Source organism: Manis pentadactyla, chromosome 1 (assembly GCF_030020395.1).
Source record: "Manis pentadactyla isolate mManPen7 chromosome 1, mManPen7.hap1, whole genome shotgun sequence".
Classification (NCBI taxonomy): Eukaryota; Metazoa; Chordata; class Mammalia; order Pholidota; family Manidae; genus Manis; species Manis pentadactyla.
In genome coordinates, this window is record NC_080019.1 from 236,325,160 (window position 1) to 236,353,110 (window position 27,951).

Genomic DNA, 27,951 nt, shown 5'->3' on the forward strand with positions numbered 1-27,951 from the left:
GGGCCCAGGCCAGCTGGGTGCCCAATGGACAGAGGCATGGGAGGAGGCAGCTCTCTGTCGGACCCCGGGCCAGGAAGCAGCAGGCGGGGTAGGCATGGGCGTGGAGTGGGAGAAGCGGGTGCGGTGGGGATGGTGCCGGGAGGGGCGCGTGCGTGTTGGGGTCTCTCTAGGTAGAGAGGTGCTCTGGGGGGCATCAGTCTGTCAGCATGTGGAGGAGGGGAACGCTGGTGCCTTGCAGGGGACAGGGGGCTGGGCCAAGGGGGAGCTATAAATAGCCTCTTTCTCCAGCCCAGGGAGCCAGGAGGCCCTGCTGCTGTGCCCTTTGCTGGCTTCCAAGGGGTCGTGTTTATCCGGGTCCCCCTTAGGAGTCACACCAGTCTGGGAAGGTACAGAGGCTCACTGGGAAGGTTTTCATATGAAGTGGCTTTACTCCTTAAACCAGCACTGAGTGTGTGCCTCGTGCAGGTCCTGAGCTGCTCTGAGGACCTACTGTGTGTCCTGTCCTGCTCATGAACCTCTCAAGAGCCCTTGCTGTGTGCCCTGGCTGGTCCTGAGTCACTGTGAGCACTGACTGTGTGCCCTGTGCCAGGCAGGAATCGCAAGTGCAGACCAGGGCTCACAGGCTGCTCGGTCATGTGGCTTCATAGCCCAAGCTGGGTGAGCTCTGGGCCCAGGAGGACCGCGGAGGAGCCTTGGCTAGAAATGGCCAGAGGAAGCTGGGACTCCTGGGAACCCCCTGACCTCCCGGTGGCAGCACAAGGGGACGGAAGCAGGAAGGAGGCTGCAGAGCGGCAGCCCACTGCAGGGCTTGTCGGTGTGTGTGCAAGTGTGGCTGCCTGCACGTTCATGCTCTCGTGCACTGGCGTGTGGGTCTGCATGGCATTTGCTGAGGGCCCTGGCCTTTATGCGACAAAGGGTGGCTTGGTGGTTTGGCCAGGACTGGCCAGCAGACACAGGGCCTGAAAAGAATTTGAGCTTTGAGAACTGAGGATCAAGGGCTCCAGGCATCCACCGTGCGCAGCCTGGGGTACTGGGAGGAGGTCTGGTGTCGGTGTGGAGGGCACCACAGGGTCCAAACAGGGTCAGGCCAGGCAGGTTCACGGTGGGGAGAGGCTGAGCAGGACACTTTCACGCACCAGTGCATGCTGGCAGCCCAGCACACTTCCCATCCTGGGCCAGGAGAGCCGGCTCGTTTGGGGACGGCCCCAAGGAGGGCAGAGCCACGAGGGCCAGTTATTCTACTGGTACCTGCTGACGCTGAGGGAGCAGAAAGCCAGGAAAGCATCTCACTGGAGGAACAAGAAAGAGCTCAGGTGTGGAGTGGGAGGTGTGGTGGCGCCAGGGGCAGGGGCAGCGTGGAGGGCTGGGTCCATCTGACTCTGGCCTGCACTGTGGGCTGGCCCTGCTCCCTCCCTTAGTTTCCAACCCCAGCAGTGGGGCTGTGGAGGGGAGCTGGGATGTCCTCGGGGCAGACGTAGACCCTCACCTTGGGGCGGGGACCCAGGCTTCTCCCACTGCTGACCAGTGGCCTCCCATGGGGTGCAGGGACCCGGGAGGGTGTGTCTGGGTCAGCCCAGGTCAGACTATGTGGGGAAGTGGAGGAGGTGCACAGCCACTGCTCTTCCTAGGAAGTCAGGCTCAGACTGGGTGTGGGCATGGCTTCCCAGAGATGGCCCTGGCTGACCCCTATCCCCAGGCTTTAAGCAGCATTGTAGGAGGCTAAGGAGGTGCTGACTGGCTGTGGGTGCTAGAGGATGTAGCCTTTGCAATGAGTGCTGGGGGTTGGACAGGGTGTGGGCGTATGGTGCAAGGTTCTCTGAGGCCTGGTGGCCCCAGGATGGCCTTTGCAGTGGGCAGGCAGCAGCCTGGAGGGCTGGCTTTGTCAGGAACAGAATGAATGACTTTGGAGAAGTAGGAAGTGGGCGGGTCACAAGGGGCATCTTGCTCATCAGGAGCCACCGAGGCAGGGGAAGATGAAGGAGGAGGTGGTCTGGGGCAGGGCACTCACTCCCCAGGGCCGGCAGCAAGAGCCGGTTTCAGGGAGGATCCAGGTGGGGTTCAGCCTGTGGGCCTCCTGAACCTCACTTCCTGTGGCGGCAGGACGTCTGTATAGGAGCCGTCTTAAGGGTCCTTGCCAGGCTCCGAAGGGCTGGCTGGGACCAGCCCAAGCGGGGTGCGTGCGGCAAGGAGGCCAACGGGAGCATCGCTGCACCTGTGGGGCCCTGGGTGGGGCCTTGGCGCCTCGTCCCCAGCACCTGGCTCCTACCTGGGCACATTTGGGCGGAGAAAACTTGAGGATGTGGTAATCCTGCCAGGGGTGTGGGGGACAACGCCAGAGGGCAGTGTGACCAGGTGAAGCGGTGTCATCAGCGGGGCCCCGGGCAGGACGTGCACGAAGCTGGGAGAGGCTGGGCTGAGGAGACGGAAGGGGGCTGAGCCCCGGGTTCCAGGACTCCCGGATCTCGCCCTTTCCCCCACTGCATTTTTGGAGACATGAGGGAGAGAAATAAAACGGTAATAACCCTGACGTGCTGTAGAATAGACTTCTCGACATACACACTTTTATTCTATAGCAGAATCTTGTAAAGTTGATGACGTGGCATTTCATTTTCCTGATGAAGAGACAGAGAGGCTCATTTAAAAAATATGTAAACGTATGACTTAATTGTAACTAAGTTCTGTAAAAGCGAAGTCCTGGAGGGCGACGCGCGCTGCCGCCAGGGCTCAGGAGGTCCCCGCAGCTCGGCCACCAGGTCCTCTCGGGAGCTCAGGGGGCTGCGGTCCAGCTCGAGTCCCCCGGCAGCCAAGGGAAAGGGAGAAACTTGACCTCTGCGCGATCTGCCCTGTGCGTCTGTACATGAGCTAAAGGTGCTTCCCCGACCCGGCCGTTCCCGAGGCTGCGGCGCGGCACCGGCGCGAGGCCGGCAGCGAGGACCGACCACCACTGCGGGAAAGCCCCACGCCGCCCTGGCGTCACGCGCGACTGGACTGGGCGGGGCCTGGCGCCTGCGCAATCCGCCCTGCGTCAGAGGGCGGGGTCTGGCGCCTGCGCAGTAGAGCCTGCGCGTCGGCGCTCCTGGAGGGCCCTCTGGATCCCAGACGCGCTCGGAAAGAACTGGGCATGCGCGGCCGGAGCCGGCCCTCCGGGCAGGCGGGGCGGAGCGGGAGGTGGGGTTTCGGTGGCCCGAGGGCCAGGCTGCGGGGCTGATTCCGCGCAGTGGGGCTCCTTCGGCCCCGGGATGGCGTCCCCGCGGGAACTGACCCAAAACCCCCTGAAGAAGATCTGGATGCCGTACAGCAATGGGCGGCCCGCTCTGCACGCCAGCCAGCGCGGGGGTAAGGCGGCGCCGCGGGGAGGGAGGGCGCTGCGCGTGGACGGGTGTAGGGAGGCCGTGACCGGCGGGAGCGCCCCCGCGCAGGGGAGGGCCCGAGACAGGCGGGGGCCTGGGGCCCGGGGTCCGTGGGGCTGCCGTGACAGGTGGGCAGGGGCCGGGGACAGGTATGTGGCAGCCTCTCGGGGCCGGGTGATCTGACCGGGTCTGAGCTGTGCCGGCCTTTGGGAAATGGCTTGGCCTCTCTGAGCCCAGAGCTTTCAGAGGTCCTCCCGTGGAAGGAAGGGCTCTCCTTGGCCACCTCTGGGTCCCAGACCGAGTTTTGGGAGAAACTGCAGGGACGTGCAGATGTGTTTGGGATAGAGACAGTGACAGCACCGTGCCACATGGGCCTGCCTGCCCTGCGGGTGGTGGGGGAATGGTAGAACTGGAGGGTGGAGCATGTAGGAGACAGGCCAAAATTCGCACCTTTGCTGGGGTCCCCACCTCTCCACCCCCGGGTTGAATTCACTTACTTGACTTCCTGCTTGTACTTAATGAGTCTGCAACCTTTTTATTACCAATAAGATTTGTCTCAGGAGTAGTGGAGACACTGTAATGAATTGACAAGTTGGCAAGGACCTCAGAGAACGTCTAGTCCAACTGTGGTGCAGACGTAGAAAGGGGGTCAGGAAGTCGCTCTGCTGGGGTCTCGCTGCACTGCTGACCTCTACTTGGGCACGATAAGGGGGCAGGAGAGCCCCTGCTTGTCCTTCCTGGAGGCTGCAGTGTGAGTCCTGGGGGAGGGCTGTGTGCATCTGTCACCCTGCGGAGGGTCCTGGCGGGGAGCTGAGGTGGCGGTTATGCTCCCTGCCCTTGGGCCTTGGCCCTCCCGTCTGCACAGCCTGTCTGTTAGGGCTGCCGCTGTCCCATAGGGGAAGCAGTGAGAGAACCCAGAGCCCAGTCGTGGCTCAGCTGTATGGCCTTGGGTGAGGAGCTGGCCCTCTGGGCCCGGGTCCTCATCAGGGACAGAGACAGTCACCATCCCTGCCCACGGAGCTGCCCTCTAACAAGTAAGTGCTTGGTAAGTAGTGGCAGGTGAATTTGTCGCTGCTCATTCTGTGCCTCTCAGTACCTCGGTTGGGGATGGAGGAGAGAGCCCCCAACCAATCCCATTCCCGGCGGCGAGGATGCCGAGGCCCAGGGCGTTGCAAGTGGACAGGTCTCAGTCCCTGGGGCTGGCCTGTGCTTCTGCGGCTCCAAGTGCATGATCACATGATCAAGTGTAGCTCTGCCGGAGAGCGGGGGGCCCAGCACAGGAGAGCTTTCTAGAAGAGGAGGTGGCACGCAAGAAGCCAAAGACGACACTCACAGATGGAGTGGTGGTCGGCCTCAGAGCTCTCTGTAGGGAGCAAGCCCCCAGTCCCAGAGCTCCCCTGTAGGGTGGGCCCGTGACCCGTTGGGGGGGGTGCAAGGGCAGTGAGGGCCTGAGGGTGGGAGGGTGGACACTGACTTCTCCGTGGGGTCTGTGGACGTGCAGATGAGGGCCTGCAGCTGGCCTGCACTGCACCATGGGCTGTCTCAGATCTGGCCCCTGACTCCTCGGGGCTCTGAGGCTGGCTGGCCGACGCACGTCCTGTGCCTTGCCACCCCCGTTATTAGTTCTTCCTCCTGGTGAAATCAGAGCTACTTCCTCATCACTGGCCCCTCAGCTCAGACCTGGAGGACCTCTGGGGGCTGTTGGGCAGGGGTGAGGGGGCTCAGAGCATGGCAGGAAAGACAGTGTGTATCTCACTTAGCTTGGCCGAAAGGCAGCAGTGCTCCTCTGGGGTAAGGACACGGCTGGTGTGTGCCTGGGACTTTCTATTGCCTGTGGACACAATGGCGTTGCCAGGCTGCTTTATTTAAAGTGCACTTTCTGCCCCAGCCTGGCCTGAGGAAGTGGGGAACCCGCTCAAGAGACCTGTGGCCACCCCCGCTGTGGTACCACCAGAAGGGTGTCCCTGCCCAGCACCAGGCTTGTCTTGGGCTTGGCTCCCCAGCTCCTCCGGCCTCACCCCCATCTACAGGGAAAGGGGCTCGTGAGGGGAGGTGCGCTGGCCTGACGGCGCTCCCAGCCCAGTGTTGGGTCCCCGGAGCCGCAGGAGCTGCCACTGGGGCCACACGGCCTGGCACCCCTGGCGCCCTCTCCGCCCGGGCTCTGCATGTGCCCGCGTGTGGCCCTCAGTTGCTGGGACTTGCTCACATTTTGCTGCCGTGAGCAGAGCTACTGTGAATCCACTTGCACTTTGATTTTTCTTTTCATCATCTCCCTGGGAGCTTATCTTGTGGAACAGAGGTGATGGGTAACTTATTGCTTGTGTTTTGTGCCCAACCCTCATTTGCTGCCCTGCCTGCCCGCCAGGGTGCTGTCACCAAGCACTGTGGGGGCATCTCTGATGCAAAGAGGATGTGCAGGGCCCTGATTCCCAGGTTGTGGGACAGCCCCTCAGGGGGCAGTGGGAAGGGTGGCCTCATCTGAGGGAGCAGGGTGGGGAGCTGTCCCCACAGTCGTAGCTGATATGCTGCCCTTTGGCTACCAGAGAGCCTTGGCCAGCCTGCCAGGAATTGTGCAAACAGTGCACCCCCAGCATTGCTGGCCCTCAGGACCCAGGCCTCGCCAGCCTGTCTCCCACCCTGGCAGGGCTGCGGCTCCTGCCTGTCTACCAGCTTTGCTTGCTGCTGGTCCGTATTCCGTGGGAGCTGCCCCTGGGCTCTGGGTTGGGTCACGCTTGCCCAAAGGTCTGCGCAGCCGTGATGGAGCTCCCACCAGCAGGCAGGGCCCTTCTCTGGAGGGCCTGCCTGGGGACAGACAGGTGCCTCCATGCCCCAAGTCCAAGGGCAGCCTGTGCTGAGGTGCACCTGCGTTTTTAGCTGGCCTGCTGCCCAGCCAGGCAGAAGGCACCGCCTCCCAGAAGCTTTACGTGGGGGCAGTGCTAGACCTTGCTGAGGGTTGTCACCCTGTTGCACAGTGAGGACACTGACGCTCAGGGTTGCCGTGTCAGAGTCACGATGGGAATGTAGGCCTGTCTGATGCCTGATGCCGCCTGATGCCCAAGAGGGGCTGCCTGGGGACTGCTGCCCTGTGGCTCCAGGACGGAGCAGGCTGCAGGGTGGACCCAGTGTTTGTCTAAGGAGGGCTACCCAGGGAAGGTGCTTGCCGAGCCATGTGGGCAGTGACAGGGCCCCACGGCTGTCCCTCTGTCGGCTGTGGCTCCCCTGACCCGGGTGCTGAGGACAAGGAAGGGAAAGCTTCCTGAGGCTTCTGGGTGACACCACCCTAAGGTGAGCCGTGTTCCGTGAGCTGCCACCTGCTGCCTGGTGTCTGTCCTAGCAGGCGGGGGCTGGGGGCGCTGCACCCCGACCCTCCCTGCCTGCAGCCTCACCCACTGACTGGGAGGCACATGGGACAGTGGCTATGTGCTCGCTGAGGGGACACCCTGTGCCACTGGCCTGGACCTCTGGTCTCAAGCCCCTGTGGCCCTCACCCTGCTGGGCTTTGAGGTGCCTCTTTCCTCGCTCCTGCCTGTCGTTTTCCGGCACCAACTCCGTGCCCGACCCCAGCATCCCTAATGGCTCAGACCCGGTAGGGCTGTTCTCCTTCCAGTGGGGGAGACCCACTGGTGAGATGGGTGGGGACGGGGGCTGCCAGGTGGGCACAGAGGGGCCCTGGAGGGCAGGACTCAGTCGCGAAGCAGCTTTGGAGCCGGGCTTTTACGATGCAGAGAACTTCACCTCAGGGAGGTGAGCAGAGGTGCCTCGGCCGGGCAGAGGGGATTCCTGGCAGGCAGGCAGGGTGTGGCACTCCCGCTAGCTTTGGCTCTGTCCGCGCCACAGGACAGCAGTGTTGAGCCAGGGCCGGGCACATACGGCCTCGTCTCTGTTGTGCACCAGGGTGAGGGGCTCACGAGATCCCGCTGCATCTTACTGGCCCCCAGACAGGCCTGGGAGCTCAAGTCTGGGGTGTTCAGGGAGCCGTCTGATGCTGTTCTGTGCAGGGGGGCACGCGGGGAGGGGCCCGGCCCTTGCCTGACACTGTGCCTTTCAGTTTGCATGACCAACTGCCCAACGCTCATCGTCATGGTGGGCCTGCCTGCCCGGGGCAAGACCTACATCTCCAAGAAGCTGACGCGCTACCTCAACTGGATTGGCGTGCCCACGCGGGGTGAGTCCTGGCCTCTGCTCTCCAGGGGGCACTGGGGCTTTTGGGGGACGGGAGAGGAGAGGAGGCCGGGTGGCTCAGGGTCAGGAGCTGTTACTGTGTGAGGGCTGAGCCTTCCCTCTCCCCCAGAATTCAACGTGGGCCAGTACCGCCGGGACACCGTCAAGACGTACAAGTCTTTTGAGTTTTTCCTTCCAGACAATGAAGAGGGCCTGAGAATCCGGAAGTGAGTGCGCGTGCAAGCGTGGGTGACGGGCACGCTGCCCCTGCCTGCTGGGCTCCGACAGGCCGTTCTCCTGACCAGGGGGTGCTGGGGGCAGGGATGTGAGGGGCCAGCGTTTGTGGCCTCTGGTGGCTGGGCCTGCCTTACCTGGGTGTTAGTGAGCCCTTGGTAAGGCCCTTCTGGGGCTGGGGCTCAGGGAGACAGAGGGAGATTGAGAAGGGCCAGTCAGGCCAGTTGCACAGAGGCTGTGCTCTCCCGCAGGCCCTCCCTGTGGATGGCCGCTGGGGGGGAGGGGAGCCTGCCTGGGAGTGGAGCAAGCCTCAGGGCAGGGGTCGGAGAGGCTGACACTTCACCTAGCCCAAACTGGGGTCTCCTTCGGCCCCAAGATAAGCCCCCCGTGTGCATTTGCAGGACGCCCGGCAGGAGCTTAGCTTGTAGGGGCCTCGGACTGGCTCTGCAGTGCCCTTCGGGCTGCGGGGCTGTGCTGTTTTCACGAGACGCCCGTCCAGCTGTGGCCTGGGGTGCTGTGCCGTGCCGCCTGGCAGGCGTCAGCTGAGGGGTCAGGAAGCCTCCTCGCCCTTGCTCTGGGTCCAGCCCTTGTGGCAGGCACTGAGCGGAGATGGGCTACCTCTGGTGACCTCCCCAAATCTAGCACAGAGGTCAGTGGCTGCCACGTGGTGGCGAGGTCAGATGCTGGGCGGCCTGCTCAGTGGGCAGGAGCTCCCGGCAGTGGGCTCGGTGGGCTCTGCCCTTAAGGCCCTGGGGCTGGGCCGGGCTGAGCTCCAGAAGGGAAGGGGAATCTGACTCCAGGCCCCCAGGGCTGGCTGGCAAGTGGCACGTGAGGCTGGACCCTCATGGTACTGACCCAGACAGAAGGGGTCTGATATTTGAACGCCTACTGTGTGCCAGCCATGTGAGACCTGATGCCCCCGTTTTACAGATGGGGAGACTGAGGCCCAGGAGGTCTCATGATGACAGCTACTTCCCAGAGCGCCTGCATTCTGAGCCGCAATACCACTAACCCTTCTGTCCACCCTGCAGTGTCGCCGGCTGGGAGGCCAGGGGCCGTATCCAAGGCCAACCTTCCCCTGGCTCCAGCTGGGCAGCCTGGCCCGCTCTGCCCTACAGCAGGTGGGGACCATTCCCAGAGGCTGAAGCTGAGGCCGGACAGGGCGGATCATCTAGGGTTATGTGGTCGAATTTGAAGCTGGTCCATCTGAATCCAAAGGTGTATGGAAAGAATAAGGGGACAGTGTTCCCAGAGCCCACCAGCTCCCAGTCAGGCCGCGCATTGATGGGGGAGCAGGGAGCGCATTCAAACAGGGACCTCCAGGTCAGAGAGGCTGGTCACCAGCTGGGGTGAGGCCCAGCAGTAGACGCTGGGGACAGTGCCCACAACCCTCCACAGGCACCCCTCTGGCCATCTAGAAGCCTTCGCTCCTGTACCCAAAGTCCAAGACTGGCCAATGGGCTGACGGCCATTTCCCATTGACTAGCTCAACATGTCCCACAGATAATTGGCAGATAGCAGGGTCCCATTTATTTTAAAAGGGAGACGGGATGACAAGGCCGTGTTCCTGAGGCCTAGATACGCAGGCACGAGTTCCACGCTGACACTGGGCACAGCGGAAGGTCCAGAAAAGGGTGTGCACCTGCGGGTCACATGTCCTCATGCCGTTGGGCACATTCATACATGTGCCCATGGTCTCATGCCACATGGCACATGCATGCACACCCCATATGTGCACACGGGGTCACACAGGCACATGGGTGCCTAGGCTCACAGATGCTTGGACACACACCTGCACAGTGACTCTGGCAGGGCAGGCACACGCATGCTTACACACCTCGTGCACACACTCAGGCACACTCAAATGTAATGGGGCATCCCAAGACCACCTGCAGGCTTGTGATTTGCTAGGACGACTCAGGACTCGGCGTGTCATTGCACTCCTGGCTAAGTTGTCATAGCGAAACGTCAGTGCAAAATCGGTGAGGGAAGAGCGCCCGGGGGAGTCCAGTGTGGCCAGATGCAAGCACGGGGGGCTGCTCCCCCAGAGTCAGTGACCCCGCCGGTGGGGGCCATGGCCACTGGGTGAGCGCCGTCTCCCAGGAAGCCCCTCAGAGGCATGGTGCCCAGCGCTTAGGTTGGGTCCACGGGTCCCCTGTGCCTAGCATGTAACAGAGTTCCTAATCCCAAAGGAGAGCAAGTGTTGAGTGTGAGCCACAGCATGTACACGTCTCGACGCAGTGAGTCACCCCTATTATTTAGGGAAGGCTTTTATCAGAGTTGGGAGCCATTTGCCCCTCAAGTTCCCAGGCCCCAGCTGAGGGTCAGCCCCACAAGCTGGGCTTCCAAAGGATAGTGTGCTGAGGGCTGCTGCATGAGCTTTTTCACATGTGTGGCCATAGACAACACAGGACAGTGGGTGTGCATGTGCATATCTCACAGGCACACGTGTGGGCACATTCACACTCGTGCCCACCCCACACGCGTACCCGAGCATAAGCTAAACACAGCAAGTACACTCATGTATGTGCGCACAGGCCCCCCGTGAAGGCGTGTGTATGTATGCACAGCATGTGTACACGTGGGTAGTCCACATACCTGTCCTCTGTGTGCACATTTGGACACATGTATAAAAACCTGTGCTGCACACATGGGTACAGGCACATATACCCCATGTGTACATGTGTGTGCATTTAGCCATACCTGTACCTTTTCAGTCACATGCCACACCACACATGAGGGCCCCGGGACACAGTGTTTTCTCTGACACCTACTGAGTGTCCAACACTTCACTTCAGTCATTCTCACACCCAAACACACTCAGGCTCCCAGGCTGTTCCTGGCATCTCCACGGGGCCCTGAGGTGCCCCCACATGGTGCCGCCTTGGCCTGAGCAGCTCACGGAGGAGATCGTAGCCCAGAGCATCGCGCTGTAAATGCAGGTGGTGGCAAGAAGTGACTCCAGCAATGCCAGTGTCCTAGACTCTCAGAATTCAGGGTTTTTGGCAGAAGAAAGCACTTGAAGATTTCAATTGAAAGTCCCGCTGGGACATAAGGGCACAGCTGCTAGGGACCTGGATCCAGCCTGGGGCCCATCTCCCTGTGACCCCAGCAGGCTGCCTGCCCCCCACTCCAGGCGCAGGGGCCCGGCCTGGCCCTGTGAGAGCCCCAACAGCATAGATCTTTGATGTACAGGGTTCACGCACAGAATCTAGAGGTCAGACAGATGGGAGAAGACTTACATCAAGAAAGTGCAGGTCGTGGATAAAAAGTCAAAGTGATTTGTCCCCAGTCCTCAGGAGAAATGGGCAGAATTAGATCCCTATATGTGGTAGCAGTCGGCAAAAAAGCCGAGAGGTTCTGAAGACAGTGTTGTCCGCGGTCAGTCGTGGTGAGGGTCTGTGGACGTGGGCACAAGAGGCAGAGGCACAGCACCCATCCGAGAAGGGGGCGTCTGGGGAGTTGGCTCTTCCAAGGAAGAAAATTGAACCTTGCACTTCGTTGCCATGGGCCCCCGAGCTCGGTCTCTTCTCTCCACCACCAGCCCTGGACACACACACAAGGAAACTGATTTTAAAGTGCTTATTTTGATAATCAGGGAGCATGCATGACAGAAGTCATGAATATGGCAGAAGGGAAGCCTGGACTTGCCACGAATGAGAAGGGAAAGCCCACTGGGCCACTTCAGCAAACTCCCAGTGGCCAGGAGCACGTGGCCTCCCCACACAGGAGCAGCCGGCCAAACACTGGGAATTGCCCCAGGGAAAGAGAACCTTGAAAAGGGAGAAGGGGCCCCCGGGCCTGGCCCTGCCCTGCCCTGCCTGGGGTGGGCTGCGTCCCTGGCTCCCAGCGGCCAGGCTCAGGAGCTGGGCCGACCCTGTGTTCTCTCTCCTGAAGGCAGTGCGCCCTGGCAGCCCTCCGTGATGTCCGGCAGTTCCTCAGTGAGGAGGGGGGACACGTGGCGGTGAGTGGGACCCCCTGGTGACGTGAGAGCCCGCATACGTCTACCTCTTTGTTCTTCAGATGCCTGGGCGCCAGCCCACGGGAGGAAGCCTGCAGCCATGATACAGAGGCTGCGTGTGTGCCGGAATTTCCCTCTGGGCCTGTGGTTACTTCTGGCCCTGTGGGGTTTCTCTCTCCACGCTGCCATTGCTGGCCACCCCACAAGTCAGAGGTGCCTTGTTATAAGTCTTTGGCCCATGTGATTTCTTCTGCTGTGGGGAGAATGCATTTAGTGGCTGTGCCGGGGACTCATTGAGTCCTGGGTAAGGGCATTCCGCCGCTGTACAGGCTGAACAGAGGCGACTGCAGGCTAGGGCCGCACCCCGCCTGTCACGCTGCTTCCCTCCCACTGGCGCTCGGAGGCCTCCCTCCTGGCAGTGCCCCAGCTCCCCCTGGATGGGCTGCCTCCCGGGTCCACAGCACTGCCAGTGTCCTGGGATTCCCCTGGGCCCTCCCCTGGGCTCAGTGCCACGCTCTGGATCCCCTGGTGTCTTACTTCTCTTTGGTCTGCGGCCTTGTTTTGTTGGAGCGCCCCCTCTAGTAGCTTCCTGAGAAAGGGACTTGGGAAGCAGATTGCGTGAGGCCTTGCATGACTGGATATGTGTTTTTGTATCCTCACATTTGATGGCTGGGAATGGAATTCTGGGTGAGAAGTTCCGTTCCTGTGGGTTTCCGTGACGTTGCTCCCTTACATTGGGCTGTAGAGTAGTCGTGGAAAAGTCTGCTGCCTCTCTGACTTCCTGCTCGTCCTCAAGGTTTCATCTCACAGAGGGCGCTGGGGGCTTCTGTGCCCCTGCCCTAGGGGCCTTTGGGGTCTTCACGGTGGTCTTCCCCGTCATTGGGTTCAGGGGGCCTTTCCACCGGGAGACCCCTGCCCGGCAGGGAGGGACACAGCCGCTAGCCTTGCTTTGATAAGCCGCCCTCGCCACCTCCTGACACTGGGTTCCCCAGGGGACTCCTAGTGGCTGCATGCTAGGCTTGATCCCTGATTTGATCTTTTTTTTTTTGGTATAATGAATCTACAATTACATGAGCAACATTATGGTTACTAGACTTCCCCCATCGTCATTCTCTTTGTCTTTTTCATTTTACTTCCTCAACATTGTCTTACAAGTATTTGGTTGAATTTCTTAATAAATTTCTGTGATCACATTTTAATCTCCAGGTTTTAAATTTCTTATTCACTGAGCTTTGCAGTTTTTTAGAAGTCTGTTTTGTAGTTACAACAGCATTTTCTAGACCTCTTTAAACAGTAGTTTCCATCCCTGGGCATCCCTTCTGTTCCGAATGCCCTGTCCCTGCTTTCTCCCGCCTCCTCTCGTTTTTTCTGATTTGGTCTCCTTTTTTTGCATTAGAGGGTTTGCTGAGGCGTCCCACGCGCCCTGGGCGAATGCCCTCCTTAAGAAGTGCCGCCCCGGTGTGCTGGGGGGGCCGCTCCTGCTCCCTTGCCCCCCAGCCAGCCTTCCACTTCCTCGGCGTCTCACCCACTTTCTCAGAGGTGCCCAAGCCGACCACACGTGTCCTGCTCTGCACACACGGGTGTGCACTGCTCAGCAGGGCTTCTGGGAGGTTTTGTCCATGTCTGAGTCGGTCACCAAACCTTTGTTGATGTCTCCTGTTCCCCCCCAACACCTTGTTCTCTTTGTCCCCCTGTTCCCATTTTACTAGGGTCTCTGGCTGGAGGAGAAATAAACACAGTCAGCTCCCCAGGTTTAACTGGCTTCACTGGAAGGCCTGTTGGTCAGATGGCAGCAGAGCGCTGCTGTGTGCAGGGCATTGCTGCGAGCGCCCCCTGCAATGGCCCAGCGCCCTGCGCGGGAAGGAAGGGGACCCCCCGCCCCAGCAGGTCTGAGGGAGGTGGCCAGCGCATGGCCCCCACCTTCTCTGGGGCCAGACGCCAAGCTAACCCCAGTTTGGCCCTAGGTTTTTGATGCAACGAACACCACCCGGGAACGTAGAGCAACCATCTTTAATTTTGGGGAACAGAATGGCTACAAGGTGAGGCCCGCTCGGCCTGCCCACTCAGCTCGCCTGCCTAGTGGGTGGGGTGCATTGGCCTCTGGGCCCTTTCCTGGCTCCCGACGTGTGCAGCGCGCTGGGCAGGTGGGTTCCTGGTGGCTGGGGTGAGAGGGGCTGACCTCCCCTCTGCCTGGGGTTTCCTTTCCCAGGGGGCCGGAGGGGCCCAGGGAGGGCAGCCCCTGCTCTGGCTCTGTGCGCCTCGAGCCTGCCTCCACGTCCTCTGGGGGGTCGGGAGCCACGTGCCCCCGGGCCCAGAGCCCTGAGCATGTCTGTGGTTCCTTCCCCGCCACCTGCCCATCCTCGCTGCATAGACCTTCTTTGTTGAGTCCGTCTGTGTGGATCCTGAGGTCATAGCTGCCAACATCGTGGTGAGTGGTGCTGAGACCTTGCGGGGTGGTAACAGCTAGGTCTTGCTGCAGGCGTGGGCGGGCTGGCCTTGATCTGATCTTGAACATTGGGGTGGGCAGGGAGGTGGTAGGACTCTGGGTCAGGTGACCCTAGACCCCCAGGACCCTGGCGCAGAGGGCGGGCATTCAAATTCATTTCTGTCCCTCTGCTGCCCCCTCATAATGCCCTGGAGAGCGCGGGAGGAGGCTGCGTTTTAAAAGAGATGTGACCCCTCTCCCCTCTTTACCAAGGTGAGCACTTCTGGGCTTGGGAACATAGTTCAGGTAGGAAGGGGCTTCCAGGCCCCTTGCCCCTCTGGCCTTGGCCCCCAAGCCACAAAGGTGATGAGGACACAAGCTCAGGGTGCCCAGCACTTGCGGGGCCCGGCCAGCAGCCGCCATCCTCACCGGCACCTCTGTCCCTGATGTGTCCTGCTCTGTGTCTGCCTCTGGCAGCAAGTGAAACTGGGCAGCCCTGACTATGTCGACCGCGACAGCGAGGAGGCCGCGGAGGACTTCATGAGGCGCATCGAGTGCTATGAGAACTCTTATGAGTCGCTGGACGAGGACCTGGACAGGTGATGAGCACCACATCCTGCACTGTGGTGGCCGGGCGGCAGGTCCCCGTTTGTTTTATTGTGGGCCACCCGACCTTGCCCAGGACAGCGGGCCACAGTGGGCACCCACTGCTGCTGGGACAGAGGGCTGCAGCGCGCTGTGGGGAGGGTCTCCAGCCCATCAGGGGCATTCAGCTGAGCCCCCTACACAGCGGTTGGCAGATTGCCTGTGAAGGGTCGGGTAGTAAATATTTTAGGCCTTGGGACATCAGCCACCACTGCAGATTAACTGCCATCGTGCAGAAGAACCAGTGTGTAAATAAGTGGTAGGACCATGTTCCAGTGAAGCCCTATTTACAGAGACAGGGTGTGGGTGGATTTGGCCTGCTGGCCACAGCTTGCCGGCTCCTGTCTTACAGTGTCAGTGGGCAGTAAGCAAATAACAGCAACCCTGGGATGCAGTGTCACAGACACCAGGGCCCATAGCAAAGAGCCGTGGGGGGGGTGTCGTGCAGCGTTAAGCGGCAAGGGTACTCACAGACCCAGGTGCCGTCACTGACCGCTTGAGAGTATGTAGGTGCAGGAGCCAAGGAAACAGGCGGCAGCTGGGGGTGGGCTCTGGGGTGGCCCGGCCCACGGGGAGCTCGCGGTGCTGGGCTGGGCCTCTGGGCCTCTGGTCCCCATGCCCCTGGTGCCCCGCGTGGCTGCCTCCCCACGGTTCTCCGATGTGACTGTATCGGTGCATGTGTGGAGCAGCTCGTGTGGGTTGTGTTGGTGGCCCGGGCCACTGCTTTTATTGGTGTCAGCAGGACAGCCCTCAACCCACAGTCCAGCTGGGTGACCTTAGATGGGAACACCCACCCCCACAGGCCCAAGGCAGGGCCTGGCCGAGCAGGGCTTCTTGGCGGCTACCCTGCGCGTCCCTGGGGCTCCTTGTCTTGGCCGCCTGCTGCCTGTGTCGAGGCAGCTGCCCGGCACACTCGGAGCACAGGCCGGACGTGGGGGAGGTTCACCTGGGGAAGCAAAAGCTAGGTCTGTAGGGCTGAACGGGGAGAAGGGGGGAGCACCTGCCGGCTCCTCCCTCTGCCAGGTCGGTCCTGGCAGACTGTCCTGCTCGCCTCACAGACAGTGCGCTGAGAGCTCAGGTGGGCGAGGGGCCTGGAGGACACAGGGCTGCAGTGAGGGACGCCTGTGGTGTGACCAAGCCCTCCCCTCGGGTGTTACCCTTGGGTGCATGACGAGTGTTGAGCACCTCTCAGCAGGTCCGTCTGCCGTGCGGGTCGGGCTGTGCCCTCCTCACCCCTGGCACACACCCGCTGACGGCCCGTGTGCTGTGCTCTCTGCCTGGTGGTCAGAGACCTGTGGCTGGTGCGACACGCCCTTGAGGGTCCTGGTGGCACTCACAGGTGCTTCTGCCTTCTGTCTGGAAAGGGACCTGTCCTACATCAAGATCATGGATGTGGGGCAGAGCTACGTGGTGAACCGTGTGGCTGACCACATCCAGAGCCGCATCGTGTACTACCTCATGAACATCCACGTGACCCCCCGCTCCATCTACCTCTGCCGGCACGGGGAGAGCGAGTTCAACCTCAAGGGCCGGATAGGCGGGGACCCGGGCCTGTCCCCCCGGGGCCGGGAGGTCAGTGTGCGCGCGTGCTGGGGTTGGGCCCCGCTCTCACAGCTAACCGTGAAGCCAGCGAGGCGGGTGGGCTTCATTCCGTCTGGGATGTTCCCCTCAGGAAAGGTCACCATGCAGATGCCCAGGTATCTGTCACCAGCCAAGCCCCCTGTCCAGGGAGCCCCTCTGATAGCTGAAAGCCGTGCCACCATCCCGGGGAGACCGAGGCCCCAGTGGGAGCTCACACAGCTAGGGCACGTGGTGGGGGCCCGCGGCAGGGGATGTGGTGCACCACAGCGGGGACGGTGCTCGGCACCTGGGAGGAAGGCGGTGGGAGAGCACCATGGGTGTGGGCGACCTGCGGTGCTCAGCGTGAGCCGCTCACCGACCTGAGCTCTCTGGGCCGGGCGTGACCCTGCAGGCCCCGCGCTGTGGGTCCTGCGAGGGCGGCTCTGCCTTGCGCCTCTGAGTCCGCCTGCGGTATGTTTCAGTTCGCCAGGAGTCTGGCCCAGTTCATCAACGACCAGAACATCAAGGAACTGAAGGTCTGGACGAGCCAGATGAAGAGGACCATCCAGACGGCGGAGGCTCTGGGCGTGCCCTACGAGCAGTGGAAGGTCCTCAACGAGATTGACGCGGTGAGCGCCCCCATGCCCCCCGGTGCTGCGCCTGGCGGCGGCCGGTGTTGAACATCCTCTGTGAGGGCCGTCTCCTTTCACCCCTGTTGGATTCTCTCCCTCTTTCCTGGTGACTTCTCGAGTTCTGTGTGTAGTCCTGGTAATTTTGGACTGAGTGTTGGACGTGGGGGTGACTGGAACGTCTGCTAATGTCACCTTTCTCTGCAGGCAGTGAGGCGGGTTACCTGTCTGCTCAGGGACAGAGCAGCCTCAGAGCTGCCCTGTGGCCTTTGAGAGGCTACTCAGGCCTCCTGCAGTGCAGGCTGCATGGGTCTGATGGGAACCCCGTGGGCCCAGCTTCTGGGCGACTCTGCCCCTGTGGTCCCCCCTGCAGCTTGGTGTCTTGCTTTTCTTTTCCCTGGTTTTTTGACATAGAACTGACGTGTGACTTGTATTAGTTTTAGGCACACAGCAAGATGACCTGATGTCTGTATACACTGCAAAATGTTCACCAAGATTAAGTTCAGTTAACATCTGTCACCTCGTGTAACTTTTTTCCTTGGGATGAGAGCCTTAAGATCCGCTCTCAGCAGCTTTGAGCATACGCCCCAGGTGTTCCTGTGGCTGTGTGCTGCACACGCGCCCCCAGGACTGATTGTCTCATGGCTGGGAGTCTGCAGCTTGTAACCCCCTTCGGCCAGCCCTGCACCCCCAGCGTCATCCGTAGCTGCCCTTCCAGAGCAGCAAAACCAGAAAGGGGAAATGCTGCCGTCTGCGGGGGCACCTCTCCAGGCTTCCCTTCGCTCCAAGATCTCGGCCCTCAAGCCCTCTCCGCCTCGTAGCTCTGTGATGACATCAGAGAGATTGACGTTTTCTCCGCCCAGCTTCTCTAGCTGCTCTCGCCGGGCTACTGCTCCTGAAGGGGAGGTTGCTTAGGTCAGATTGGAGTCTTAGATCCTCCCAACTGGCGCAGACCATGGCTCTGCCGGGCTGAGGTGGGGATCAGGCTGGGGAGGGGACGGCTGGGCTTGCTTGCAGGGGCCGGACAAGGTGGCAGCGTCTGGGGCTTGGGTGCTGGCAGTGAGGGGGTGCCGGGTCTGAGGGACGTGCGCTGAGCCGGGCCAGGGATGGGGCCTCGGGCGCGGCGGAGTGAGCCTGACGCCAGCTGGCCCTGGGGTGAGCAGCCAGCGCAGACCCGTCCGGGGCGACCCCAGGTTTCCAGCCCCTGGGAAGGGCTCTGGAAGGAAGGTGCGATGTGCTCACGTGTGGGCAGGGACCGTGGCTGCTTCGTGCTCCAGGAACAGGTCCTGCATGGAGGGTCAGGAGCAGAGGTCCCAGGGGCGGCCTGACCTCCCAGCAGAGGGGGACGTGGGCAGCCCCAAGCAGTGTGGTGCTTGACCGGCAGGGGTGAAGGAGGAGAAGTGGGAGCGCTGCCTGATGCGTGGCTCAGGGGACACACAGGAGGGGTGCGGCTGGGCTCCAGTGTGGCCCTGGGGCGGGGACACCAGGGCCACAGGGCCTTGGCCTGAGCCCTGGGGTGGCATCGTTAGTTTTAGGGACACACCCGAGGACTTGGCAGGTGTGTACTGGAGGGCAGGTGCTTGGCCGTGTGAACCACCCAGGAGGGCAATAGAATAGGCCAGAGCCAGGCTGCAGGCACCTGGGGAGCCGTCTGGTGGGGTCTTCACTCGGGACTGAGGAGGAGGCTCCCCAGCGGAGATGAGTTTGTGGGGGCGCCCTTGCCTGTGTCCTGGGGGTGATCCTGCAGCCCCCCAGCAGGTGGGGGAGAGCGCTGAAGCCATGTTCGTGGACCTATGCGAGCTGGAGACAAGCGGAGTGGACGGGGTCCTGGGCACTGTGACAGGGCCACGGGGCACAGCATTCATGGGCAACCAGGCAGGAGGCTGACGGTCATGCTCTTAACAAGGGATGGGCTCCAGGGGCCCAGAGGTGGGGCTGCCTGCTGCACGTGCTGTCTTGTTCCCCTTGCCTGGTCACTCGGATCCACAAACTCACGGGGGTTGCCTTGAGGTGAGCCTGCCCCCCAAGTCCCTGCCATCCTGCCATCGTGGTACCTGCCTTAGCACCATTCACCCCTCCCTCCGTGAGTCTCCGTAGTTTATTCACAGTGTATTTGCCTGCCCAGTTGCTGGGTTACTGGTGCAGGACCATGGGGTATGTTCATGTAGTTGTGTTAGACAGAAAGACAGATACGAGTGGGATGAGAAGAGGGCGGGGTCCCCCAAGAACTCAGGGAGTTAATCAGATAAAGTCAGAGAGGACTCACAGACCTCGTGCTCTTTGCAGCGTGAGGTCAGTCCACGTGCTGTGAGTCTGGACGGACCTGGAGACTTGCTCCAGCTAACATGGGTGAGAGGGGCAGAGACACAGGACAAGCATCGTGATTAATTTTCCTAAAAGTGCTAAGATATGAATAGCACAGTAAGAACAGGAGGGACTTATCTTAAGGCCAAGATTCCATTTTTAAAAGAGAATTGGCAGGTTCAATACCTGTCATATTCCTCAGTAATCAGCCAACGAGCCATCTTAAGGCAGGGCCAGCAGGCCTGACCGACATGCCCCTGGTGCTCGGGGCTGGCCCGTCTCTTGGGGAGGAGCAGGAGGCTGACTGTGGAGAGTGACGTTGTCTCTCACCGGAGACAGACGTCAGGAGACCGCATGACGGACCTGCACCCCAGGACCCTTGACGTTTATCCCATTCTTGACAGAATCCTGACTCCAAAGTGCGCCTCCCGTGTGAGGCTGCGCGCACTCCCCGCTCATGGAGTATTTTCACAAGACTTCTTGCTGCTCAGCTTAACTGCATTTTGTCTCTGCGCTCTTCCAGTGGTGTCCCTGTCGCTTTGCCACTTCATTGTGTTTTCCAGACTTGAAGCACCGCCTTCACTCTCTGCCCTGTTCAGGGAGGCAGGGAGCGGCTCCTGGGGGCTCTGACTTGAGCTCCCCCTTCCTCCCTGCTTACCCAAGTACACGTGTCTGTGCCTACTTGGCGCAGGCCCGCCCCCCCTCGGAGGCCACCCAGTGACACCCGGGCTCTGAGCCACTGCTGAGTCCCTGCCCTTCAGGTCTTTGCTGCTGCGGGACAAGAACTGGGGAGAACAGACCCAGCCCCCAGCAGCTGTTCCTGCTGGTTCTCCATCCTTAGGTCTGGCGGCTTTTCCTTCTTTCTTAAGTAGATTTGTCACTGGTCACTCACTGAATGTTTCTCTGAAGAACCAGATCTCAGACTGTCTCGATTCTAGTGTTTTTTCTGTTTTCTAAATAATGTATTTTCTTCTTTTGTTTATACTATTTTCCCTTTATTTACACTCCTTCCGTTTTTTAACTTCTAAGGTTTATTGACTAGGGTGTTTATAGTCATTCTTCTTGAATAATGAAAGCATTTAAAGTTATTTTCTGGTGGACATAATTGTGTTGGAATCAGAGAATGTGACCTGTAATTTCAGCCTTCAGAAATTTATTGAGGCTGTCCTTATTGCCTAGAATGTGGTAAATTTTCTTAAGTAACTCATGGCCATTTGAAAGGATGGGATGTTTGTTGGTTGGTACGACATCCAGTACATGTCCCACATCCATTATCTAATTACCTGAATCACGGTGTGTGTGTGTGAGAGAGATAATGAAGCAGTCTAACCTTTAAAGTCTTACATTTAACTATTTTGAGTGAAATGGAATCATGTCTGACATTTCCTTCCAAGCAGTCCAGGTGGTTATAGGGAGGGAAGCAGATGTAGGTGCAGCTGAAACGAGGTTGGCTGTGTGTTGTAAATATTTATCACCAAGAGGTGGGACACACCTCTTGGAGTGCACACCCCTGCACACGGGGTCACTAGACTGTTGTCTCTACTTTTCTGCATGGTTGAAAATTTCCATAAGAAAAAGTTTGTGTATGTATCTCATTAATTTCAACTTCTTTAGTTATTCATTCTGTATCCTTATTTTTTTTTGTCTACCCGATCATCATAATAAATCAATAGTTGAATGTTAGGTACACTCTATATTTATGATCTTATCCATTTTCTTGCATTTTTAAACACTTCTCATTGTTTACTTTTTTCATGATATATTTTGATGTTTTGTTATGAAGTAATTGAACGTTCATGACTTTACATTTGTAGGACATAAAAGGAAACACAGCCATTCCCACTAGGTTATTTCACCGAGGGTGTGTGCAGGACCCTTACAGAGATACGGGGAGGATATAGGAAACCAGAAGGAACAGAGACCCAACCTCTCTCGGGAAGAGGAGAGAGGGGGTAGAGATGGGGCCCAGGGACCTGGGGGCAGCTGATGTGCTGGGGCCCCGGGTGGGGACCCACACTGCGCAGGCAGCCGTCGTCTCCGGGTCCACCAGCACGCGCCCCCCCCCCCCCCTTGGAGCTGCACACCCCTGTCTGCAGCTCTGTCCACGATGACACATGACACACACATTCTCCAAGATGACAGAAGCTTTCCCAATGCTTCGCATCTTCTGAGCCTCCGCCAGGATCCCCTGATGCCTGCGTTTTACCACGTCTCTGGCTGCTGCCCGCAGTCCTTGGCCGACAGCAGCATCATTCCCGCCTGTGCAGGGGCTGCCCTGCTCCACCTGGGTCCTCTAACGCGTCAGCATAGAGCTGGGCCTGACGCCCTCATAGCCCTGTCAGCCCGGTAGTGATATCCCTCTTCCGTGATTTTAATAATTTGAGTTATTTTCTTCTTGTCAATCTAGCGTGAGTTGTGATCTTTTCAAAGAGCCCACTTCCCTGTTTCCGTTGTTGGTCCCACCGGCCCCTGCCGTGGCCGCCCTCATCCAGGCACCCCTGCCTCCCTTCTCACTTTGGATTTACTTCGATTTGACATTCTTCTTCTTTTTTGATACAGGCATCCACAGCTATAAATTCTCCTCTTCATCTCTCCTTTCTGATAGGCAGCTTTGCCCCCACGGTTTGTATAAATACCTTTGAACAGTGGTGGAGCCAGAAGCCTGTTAGTGCTTCTCCCCCTGTGGGCCCTTAAATGCACCTGAGCCTTCTCAGCCAGTGTTCTTCTCTGCAAGTTTTGTTTTAATTGTTAGCTTTTTATGGGCCCTTGTATGAGGTAATCCATGCTTTGTGTGTCCTGAGTGGCCGAGTGACAGAGTGACATCTTGCTTTGTAGCTTGCACAACAAATCCATACTCAGAAGTAGTATTTCCACAACACCTGGTTGACATTTCCCTGTCTATTCGGGGCATAAACTGGATGGCTGGCTGATGGGCAGATAGGACGGCAAAAGCTGTTTTGATAGTTTTTCACAGATGAGGGGCGCCCCCTGCTCAGGGTGCCCGGGGGCCTGATCTTCTGGCTGGGCCGTTAGCTCCAGGGCCCTGAAATGCCGTGCAGGCCTGGCCCCTGTGCCCGCCCTCCCCCGCACAGGACCGCCCCCAGCCCGGCACGGGGTGTGTGATGACCGCTGCGTCCCCCTAGGGCGTCTGTGAGGAAATGACCTACGAGGAGATTCAGGAGTATTACCCACTGGAGTTTGCCCTGCGGGACCAGGACAAGTACCGGTACCGGTACCCCAAGGGCGAGGTAGGTGGGCGTAGGGTCTCAGTCCTGGCACCTGCTACCCGCCGTGACGAGGGCCCTGTGGGGCTCTGCCGAGGCTGCAATGGCAGCAGGCGGGCCTGGCCTCCGAGCTGGGCCAACCCCGCCCCGCCGCTCCGCAGCCGCGTGGCTGTGGCTTCAGCCTTCTCTGGGGGCTGTGGGTGGCCAGCACACCCAGCCCGAGGCCTGTTGGGCCTGGCTCCCCATCGCTTCCTGTGTCTGCCTCCCCTTTAACTGGAGCTGTCTCAGGGTGACCTGTCTTCCCCATGGCTCCAGGCGCCACCCCAGCTCTGAGTGCAGACCTAGGGAGATTCTCCCCCCTGGAGCTGTGGCTGCCAGGAGCTGGCTGTGCTGCTTGTCCCCTCCTGAGGCCAGGCCCCAGGTCAGAGGCGAGTCCCCTTCAGTTCACCTCCCAGGAGGTGACCCGGGCAGTGGCCGAATAAAAACATGCCCAACAGACACGTGGAAGCCCCCGCCCCACGTGCCAGGCCCACAGGCCTCTGTGTCACACTGTCCCCAGGAACAGGACTGCTCTGAGCAGCTTAATTACCCCACATCAAACCATGAGGCAGAGCCCGGATTTAGAACAAACCCAGGAAGCTGGAAAGAAGTGGAGCAGCTGGCTGCTCAAACGTGAGGGTGCAGGGAATTGGTAGGGAGAGTATAGTTCCCAAAAGAGCTGCCTGGGACTCCCCCAGAACTACAGGGGCACAGATCAGCACCCATGGGCATCATTCCCCATTAGAGTGGGGGTGGCTGGCACGCAGCGGGGGCCCAGGCAGGCGCGCCAGGGTTCCTGGGGCCTCCCTGGAAGGGAGCACTGTCTGCTGCCGCCCACAGTTGCTGGTGTGTGAATTCGGCAGTGGAGGGCTGAGCTAAGGGCCTGTGGACGGACAGAGGTGGCCCTGGGCCGCTGAGGCGCTCCCTTCCCAGGATGCCCTTCTGCTCACCCTTGCAGTCCTATGAGGACCTGGTCCAGCGCCTGGAGCCAGTGATCATGGAGCTGGAGCGGCAGGAGAACGTGCTGGTCATCTGCCACCAGGCTGTCCTGCGCTGCCTCCTGGCCTACTTCCTGGACAAGGCGGCAGGTGTGCACCCTGCCTGGGGTGGGACGGGCTGGTACCAGGGCCTCCCTCACGAGCCAGCCCCCTCTCTGTCCACAGAGCAGCTGCCCTACCTCAGGTGCCCCCTGCACACCGTCCTGAAGCTGACCCCTGTGGCCTACGGTAAGGAGGCCCCCGGCTCTGGCTCTGCAGGTGCCGTGGGGACTCCCCAGCCTCATTCCTCCCCCCTCCGCCTCGTCCTGCCCCAATTTGCTTTTCATTTCTTCGTGTTGAACTGGTGCCTCCCCGGTGACCTTTCCTTAGTATCACCCGCCTGCAGGAGAAGCCTGGCGCCGGGACCTGGACCTTAGGGTTCTCTGGGTGCAGGTTCGGGCCCCACCTCTGCCTCTCACTGTACTGGCAGGACCGCGGGCCATTTCCACACCCCTGGGTCTCGGCTCCCGGCCTTCGTGGGCACTGGGCCACCCCTCAGGTCACTGTGTTCTCAGGAGAAGGACTGGGCCTGTGTGTCCAGCGGGTGTGGGTGGCTTGGGGCCCCAAAGGTGGAGTGTGGGGGGCTGTGCAGAGCCCAGGCCTCGTGCTCAGACCGCCCTCGGCCCTGGTGGCCCTGTCAGGTCGGGCTGTATGCCAAGGCTGCACAGGCTCGCAGGGCTCCCCCATCGGCGGTGCCGCCAGCCCCCTCCTGAGGGAAGGGCCGGCCTTGGGACAGAATGGATTCGCTTCTTCCTCGGCAGGTTGCAAAGTGGAATCCATATTCCTGAATGTACTGGCTGTGAACACGCACCGGGACAGACCCCAGGTAGCAGCGGGGTCACTGTGGGGTGGTGGCACGGTCCTGGGGGTGCAGACACAGCTTCTTCCAGGGCCAGGCCCAGGTGGGGGGCCTCCAGAGTTGCTCCCCAGTGTCAGGGTGTGGCTCAGACTGGGCTTCCGTGAGGTGCAACCCTGGGGTGAGGAGGTCACTGCAGCGTGAGCCTGGGTTTGGTCAGCATCCCCAGCCTTCCAGAGTCGAGGCCAGGAGGGGTCCCAGATACACACCCTTTCCAGCTCAAGCTCCTTTAAAAACTTAAAAGGATTGGGCTTGGCTGGGGGAAGGACTGAGGGGCCAGCAGACACCTCGCTGCAGAAGTGGCCCTGCCCTGTGCACCCTTGGTGCCTTGTTTAGGACAGAAGCTCCAGAACCACAGTGTGCCCGTGTGGGGACCCTCTGCCTTGTTTGCAACCTCTGCGACAGAGGCCAAGGCCAGCACTGCCCTCCCAACCCCACTCCCAGAGTCTACTAGAGCAGAAGGCCCCTGGGGCCTCAGCCTGCCGCCCCCGCGTCAGGCACTGGGCCCATCTGCAGCCCTTGGCCCTCAGCCCCACAGGCAGAGATGTATGGACGTGTGCCCCTCCTTCCCAAGGCTGCTGCCCTCCCCACAGCCAGTCACTGTGCAGCCTCTGCCCCCTTTGCCCCAGGAGGCAGGTCCAGGCCTTCAGGTGTCCTGACGGAACGCTGTGTACTGAGGAAAGCCCGAAGGCACTGGGGCAGCACAGACCGGTGCCATGACGGAGAGAGAGGCCCTGGGCCTGGCAGGCATTGGTGCTGACCCCCATCCACAGGGCAGAGCCCGGCATGGCCATGGGTGAACCGGCAGCCACTCTGCCCACTTCTGGGTGGCTGTTTGAGATCTGTCTGGCTCCCTTGGGGTGGGCAGGGTCGCCGGGTCCTGGGGCCAGGCTGTGGTGGGAAAGGGGGCCCTCAGCAAGCCTGCCCTCCATGAGAATTGCACCTGCAAATTTCAGTGGCCTGTTCCGGGAACCCGGGGTGGACATGAAGGCTGTGCCTCCCTCCCTGCAGACCTGGGCATGTCACGTTGCATGAGGCTATGTCCAGGTTGTGGGTGACCTGCTGTGGTAGTGATGGTTATGAAGGCCCACAGCTGGTAAGAAAGGCCACCAGGATTGGGGTCCCCGTAGGACGGTCATGAGCTGAGGGAAGTCTCAGGCCCCACATTACTGAGGCCAGCAGTGCCCTGAGCTGTGAGCAGAAGTTGGCTTTGCAGCTTGGTGGGGGATGCCTAGAGCTGAGGGTTTCGGGGGGCCGGGTAGCTCCGCGCCCTGGCCATGGAGGACAGAGCAGGCTGCAGACCAGGTGTCCACAGGCTGCTGGGGCACATCTGACACACAGCCCGGGGGAGGTGCCCCTGGGTGCCGGCCCCCCTTTCTGCCTCCACTGATGAAGCTGCAAGCCTCCATCTGGGTGCCCTCCCCAGCGGACCCAGGCGTGAGGCAGGAGGCAGATAGCCTCACCCTGGGTGACTCCTGACCTGCTTGCAAGGACCAGGCAGGAGCCGCCTTTGTGTCCGTCCATCCACCAGGTGCCGAGAGGCTCGTGAGCCCTCATTCCTAGGGGTGGTCGGTGTCTGGAGTCCTGTGGCCAGGGCCTCTGGGGGTGAGAACGTGGGTGCAGAGGGTCATAGTCCAAGGGAAGCAGGCAGATGTGTCCATTGCTTCCTGCTGCAGTGGCTCTTTGTGTTTTTGTGCAGAATGTAGACATCTCAAGGCCCCCGGAAGAAGCCCTGGTCACAGTCCCCGCTCACCAGTGACCATGTCTCATCCACTGTGGACCCTGGGCAAGTGTTGACCTCCGCAGGAGAGGTCATTCTAGGCCATTCTAGTCACCACGCAGGAACACCACAACCCAGCCCACCTGCTTCCTTACTGACAGGTGGCAATGGGTTGTATGCGGCGCTGACCTGCCAGCCGGGTGCCCTGGCATCTGCCGGGTTGGCCTGGGAAGGCATGAAACCCTGAGATGCAACAGAAGGTGCTCTCCATGATGTCCCCCTGCAGCCGCTGCCTGCAGGGTCCTGCCATCCTTTTCTCGCCCCGGGTCCTGACGGAGAGCCCCCAGCCGCCCCGCCTGGAACTGAAGAGCCTCTGCTCAGACCTCCGTGGCTGGGCCTTGCGTCCAAGCCCCTCAGTGACAGTCGTGTGCATCCTTGAGCACAGTATGATGCACTGTGGGGCTCCCCTCCTTGGTGCATGCACACTGGGACACGCGGAGCTGGTGTCCAGGGCCCCCCCATCCGACACCCCACGTGAAGCCGTGTTAAGGCAGGTGGCTGCCTAGTGACACTTCCTGGTGTGGGGCTGGAGGGCGGCTGCCGTCACCCTGCTGTGCCCGCCAGCCTGCCTCGCTGCTGCGTCCACAGGCCTGTGCGCTAGTGGCGGGGACATGAGTTTGCTGTGAATGGTTCTGAAAAGTCCCCTGTGGCCCTTAATGCCTCTCCTTGTGTTTGTTCGCCTCCACCTGGGGACCGAGCGGGGAAAGGCTGGAGCCTGGAGGCAGCACCTGTCTGGGGCCACATCTCAGCTCTCCATTCGTGGCAGGGGGGCCAGGAGAGAACAACCCAGGGAGTCTGCCCTCTGCCACACCCCGAGTTCTCTGGGGCCTGGGGAGGCAGGCTGGGCAGCAGCTTCCAGCTCCAGTTTACAGCTGGGCACACAGATTGGCCAGCACGTGGCCTGGGTGAGAAGGTGTGTGGGTTTGTTTGGCTGCCCTGCTGTCTGCAGGTGGGCCTTGGTGAAGCCAGGCCCCAGCATCCCAAGCCTGCTTTGTACCCTGAACAGCCCACCTTTCCCAGCCCCCCAGGGCTCTGCAGGTGCCGCCTGTCCCCAGAGGAAATCCATGGCCCTGGCCCTGGCTGGGAGCTTCATCCTTATGGGCTGCAGCAGCTGACATGAAGTGGTGGACAGATGCCCAGGGCAGGGCTGGGCAGGACCTTCCTGGACTTACCTCCTGTGGGACCCCAACCCCGTGAGACCCAGGGCCAGAGGACCTGCCACTGTTTTGGCAGTGTGGGGGCTGTGGCCTTGCTTCTGTGTCCTCTAGAGCGCTGGTCACCTGGTGGCCCGGATGCACTCGTTCACAGCCTGTCCCTTCAGTCAGCATCATGTCCCTCTGTAGGTCCCCACCTCCCAGGACCTCAGGCTGGCCGAGGAGGTCAGCAAGGCATTTTCTCTGTCCAGTCAGGAGCATCAGGACCCAGATATGTGACAAGGACTGGGAAAAGTGACCTGGGCCGTGGCATGGGCTGGAGCAGCCCTCCCTGCCTCTATACGGGTAGCAGCCTGCCAGGTTGGACACCATGTGTTGGCTGTGACGGCCAGTGTGCTTCTGTGGCAATTGTTTTGTTTCTCCTGGAAGGGGTGGTGGTGTGTCTCAGCCACACATCACACTGTATCCAGACTTCTCTGAGATACAGACTTGAAAAAAAAATGTCTGCAGTTGTACGTGTGGCCTGCCGTCCCTCTGTGAGGTGTCCTCTCTGGCCGGCGCTGCAGACCCCCACGCTGGGTGTCTTGCAGGT

The 27,951-nt window shown here is 60.5% G+C and overlaps 1 protein-coding gene across 8 annotated transcripts; it reads left to right on the plus strand.

The window, feature by feature from the left end:
- Positions 1-27,874, plus strand: PFKFB4 (6-phosphofructo-2-kinase/fructose-2,6-biphosphatase 4). 8 transcript variants are annotated; one of them, XM_036877745.2, is made up of 14 exons: positions 1-88; positions 7,399-7,515; positions 7,642-7,738; positions 11,643-11,709; positions 13,671-13,745; positions 14,078-14,134; positions 14,609-14,730; positions 16,141-16,348; positions 16,819-16,965; positions 22,413-22,517; positions 23,491-23,620; positions 23,696-23,758; positions 24,331-24,395; positions 26,125-27,874. In XM_036877745.2, exons 1-14 carry the CDS (start codon positions 25-27, stop codon positions 26,182-26,184), a joined length of 1,377 nt encoding a protein of 458 aa, XP_036733640.1. In that variant the 5' UTR covers positions 1-24; the 3' UTR covers positions 26,185-27,874. The 8 variants fall into 8 exon arrangements, with proteins under 8 accessions (XP_036733640.1, XP_057344003.1, XP_057344006.1 ...); XM_057488020.1 differs by lacking the exon at positions 11,643-11,709 and adding an exon at positions 13,416-13,593 and having other exon boundaries at positions 23,701-23,758; XM_057488011.1 differs by lacking the exons at positions 1-88; positions 11,643-11,709 and adding exons at positions 3,121-3,336; positions 13,416-13,593 and having other exon boundaries at positions 23,701-23,758.
- Positions 27,875-27,951: the final 77 nt, after the last annotated feature.

Excerpts from the sequence above, each read along its gene's own strand:
- PFKFB4 (XM_057488011.1), top strand. The coding sequence starts at position 3,240 with ATGGCGTCCCCGCGGGAACTGACCCAAAACCCCCTGAAGAAGATCTGG. Across the intron at positions 7,516-7,641 it reads GATTGGCGTGCCCACGCGGG|AATTCAACGTGGGCCAGTAC; the intron begins GTGAGTCCTGGC and ends CCTCTCCCCCAG. Across the intron at positions 16,349-16,818 it reads TGTCCCCCCGGGGCCGGGAG|TTCGCCAGGAGTCTGGCCCA; the intron begins GTCAGTGTGCGC and ends GGTATGTTTCAG.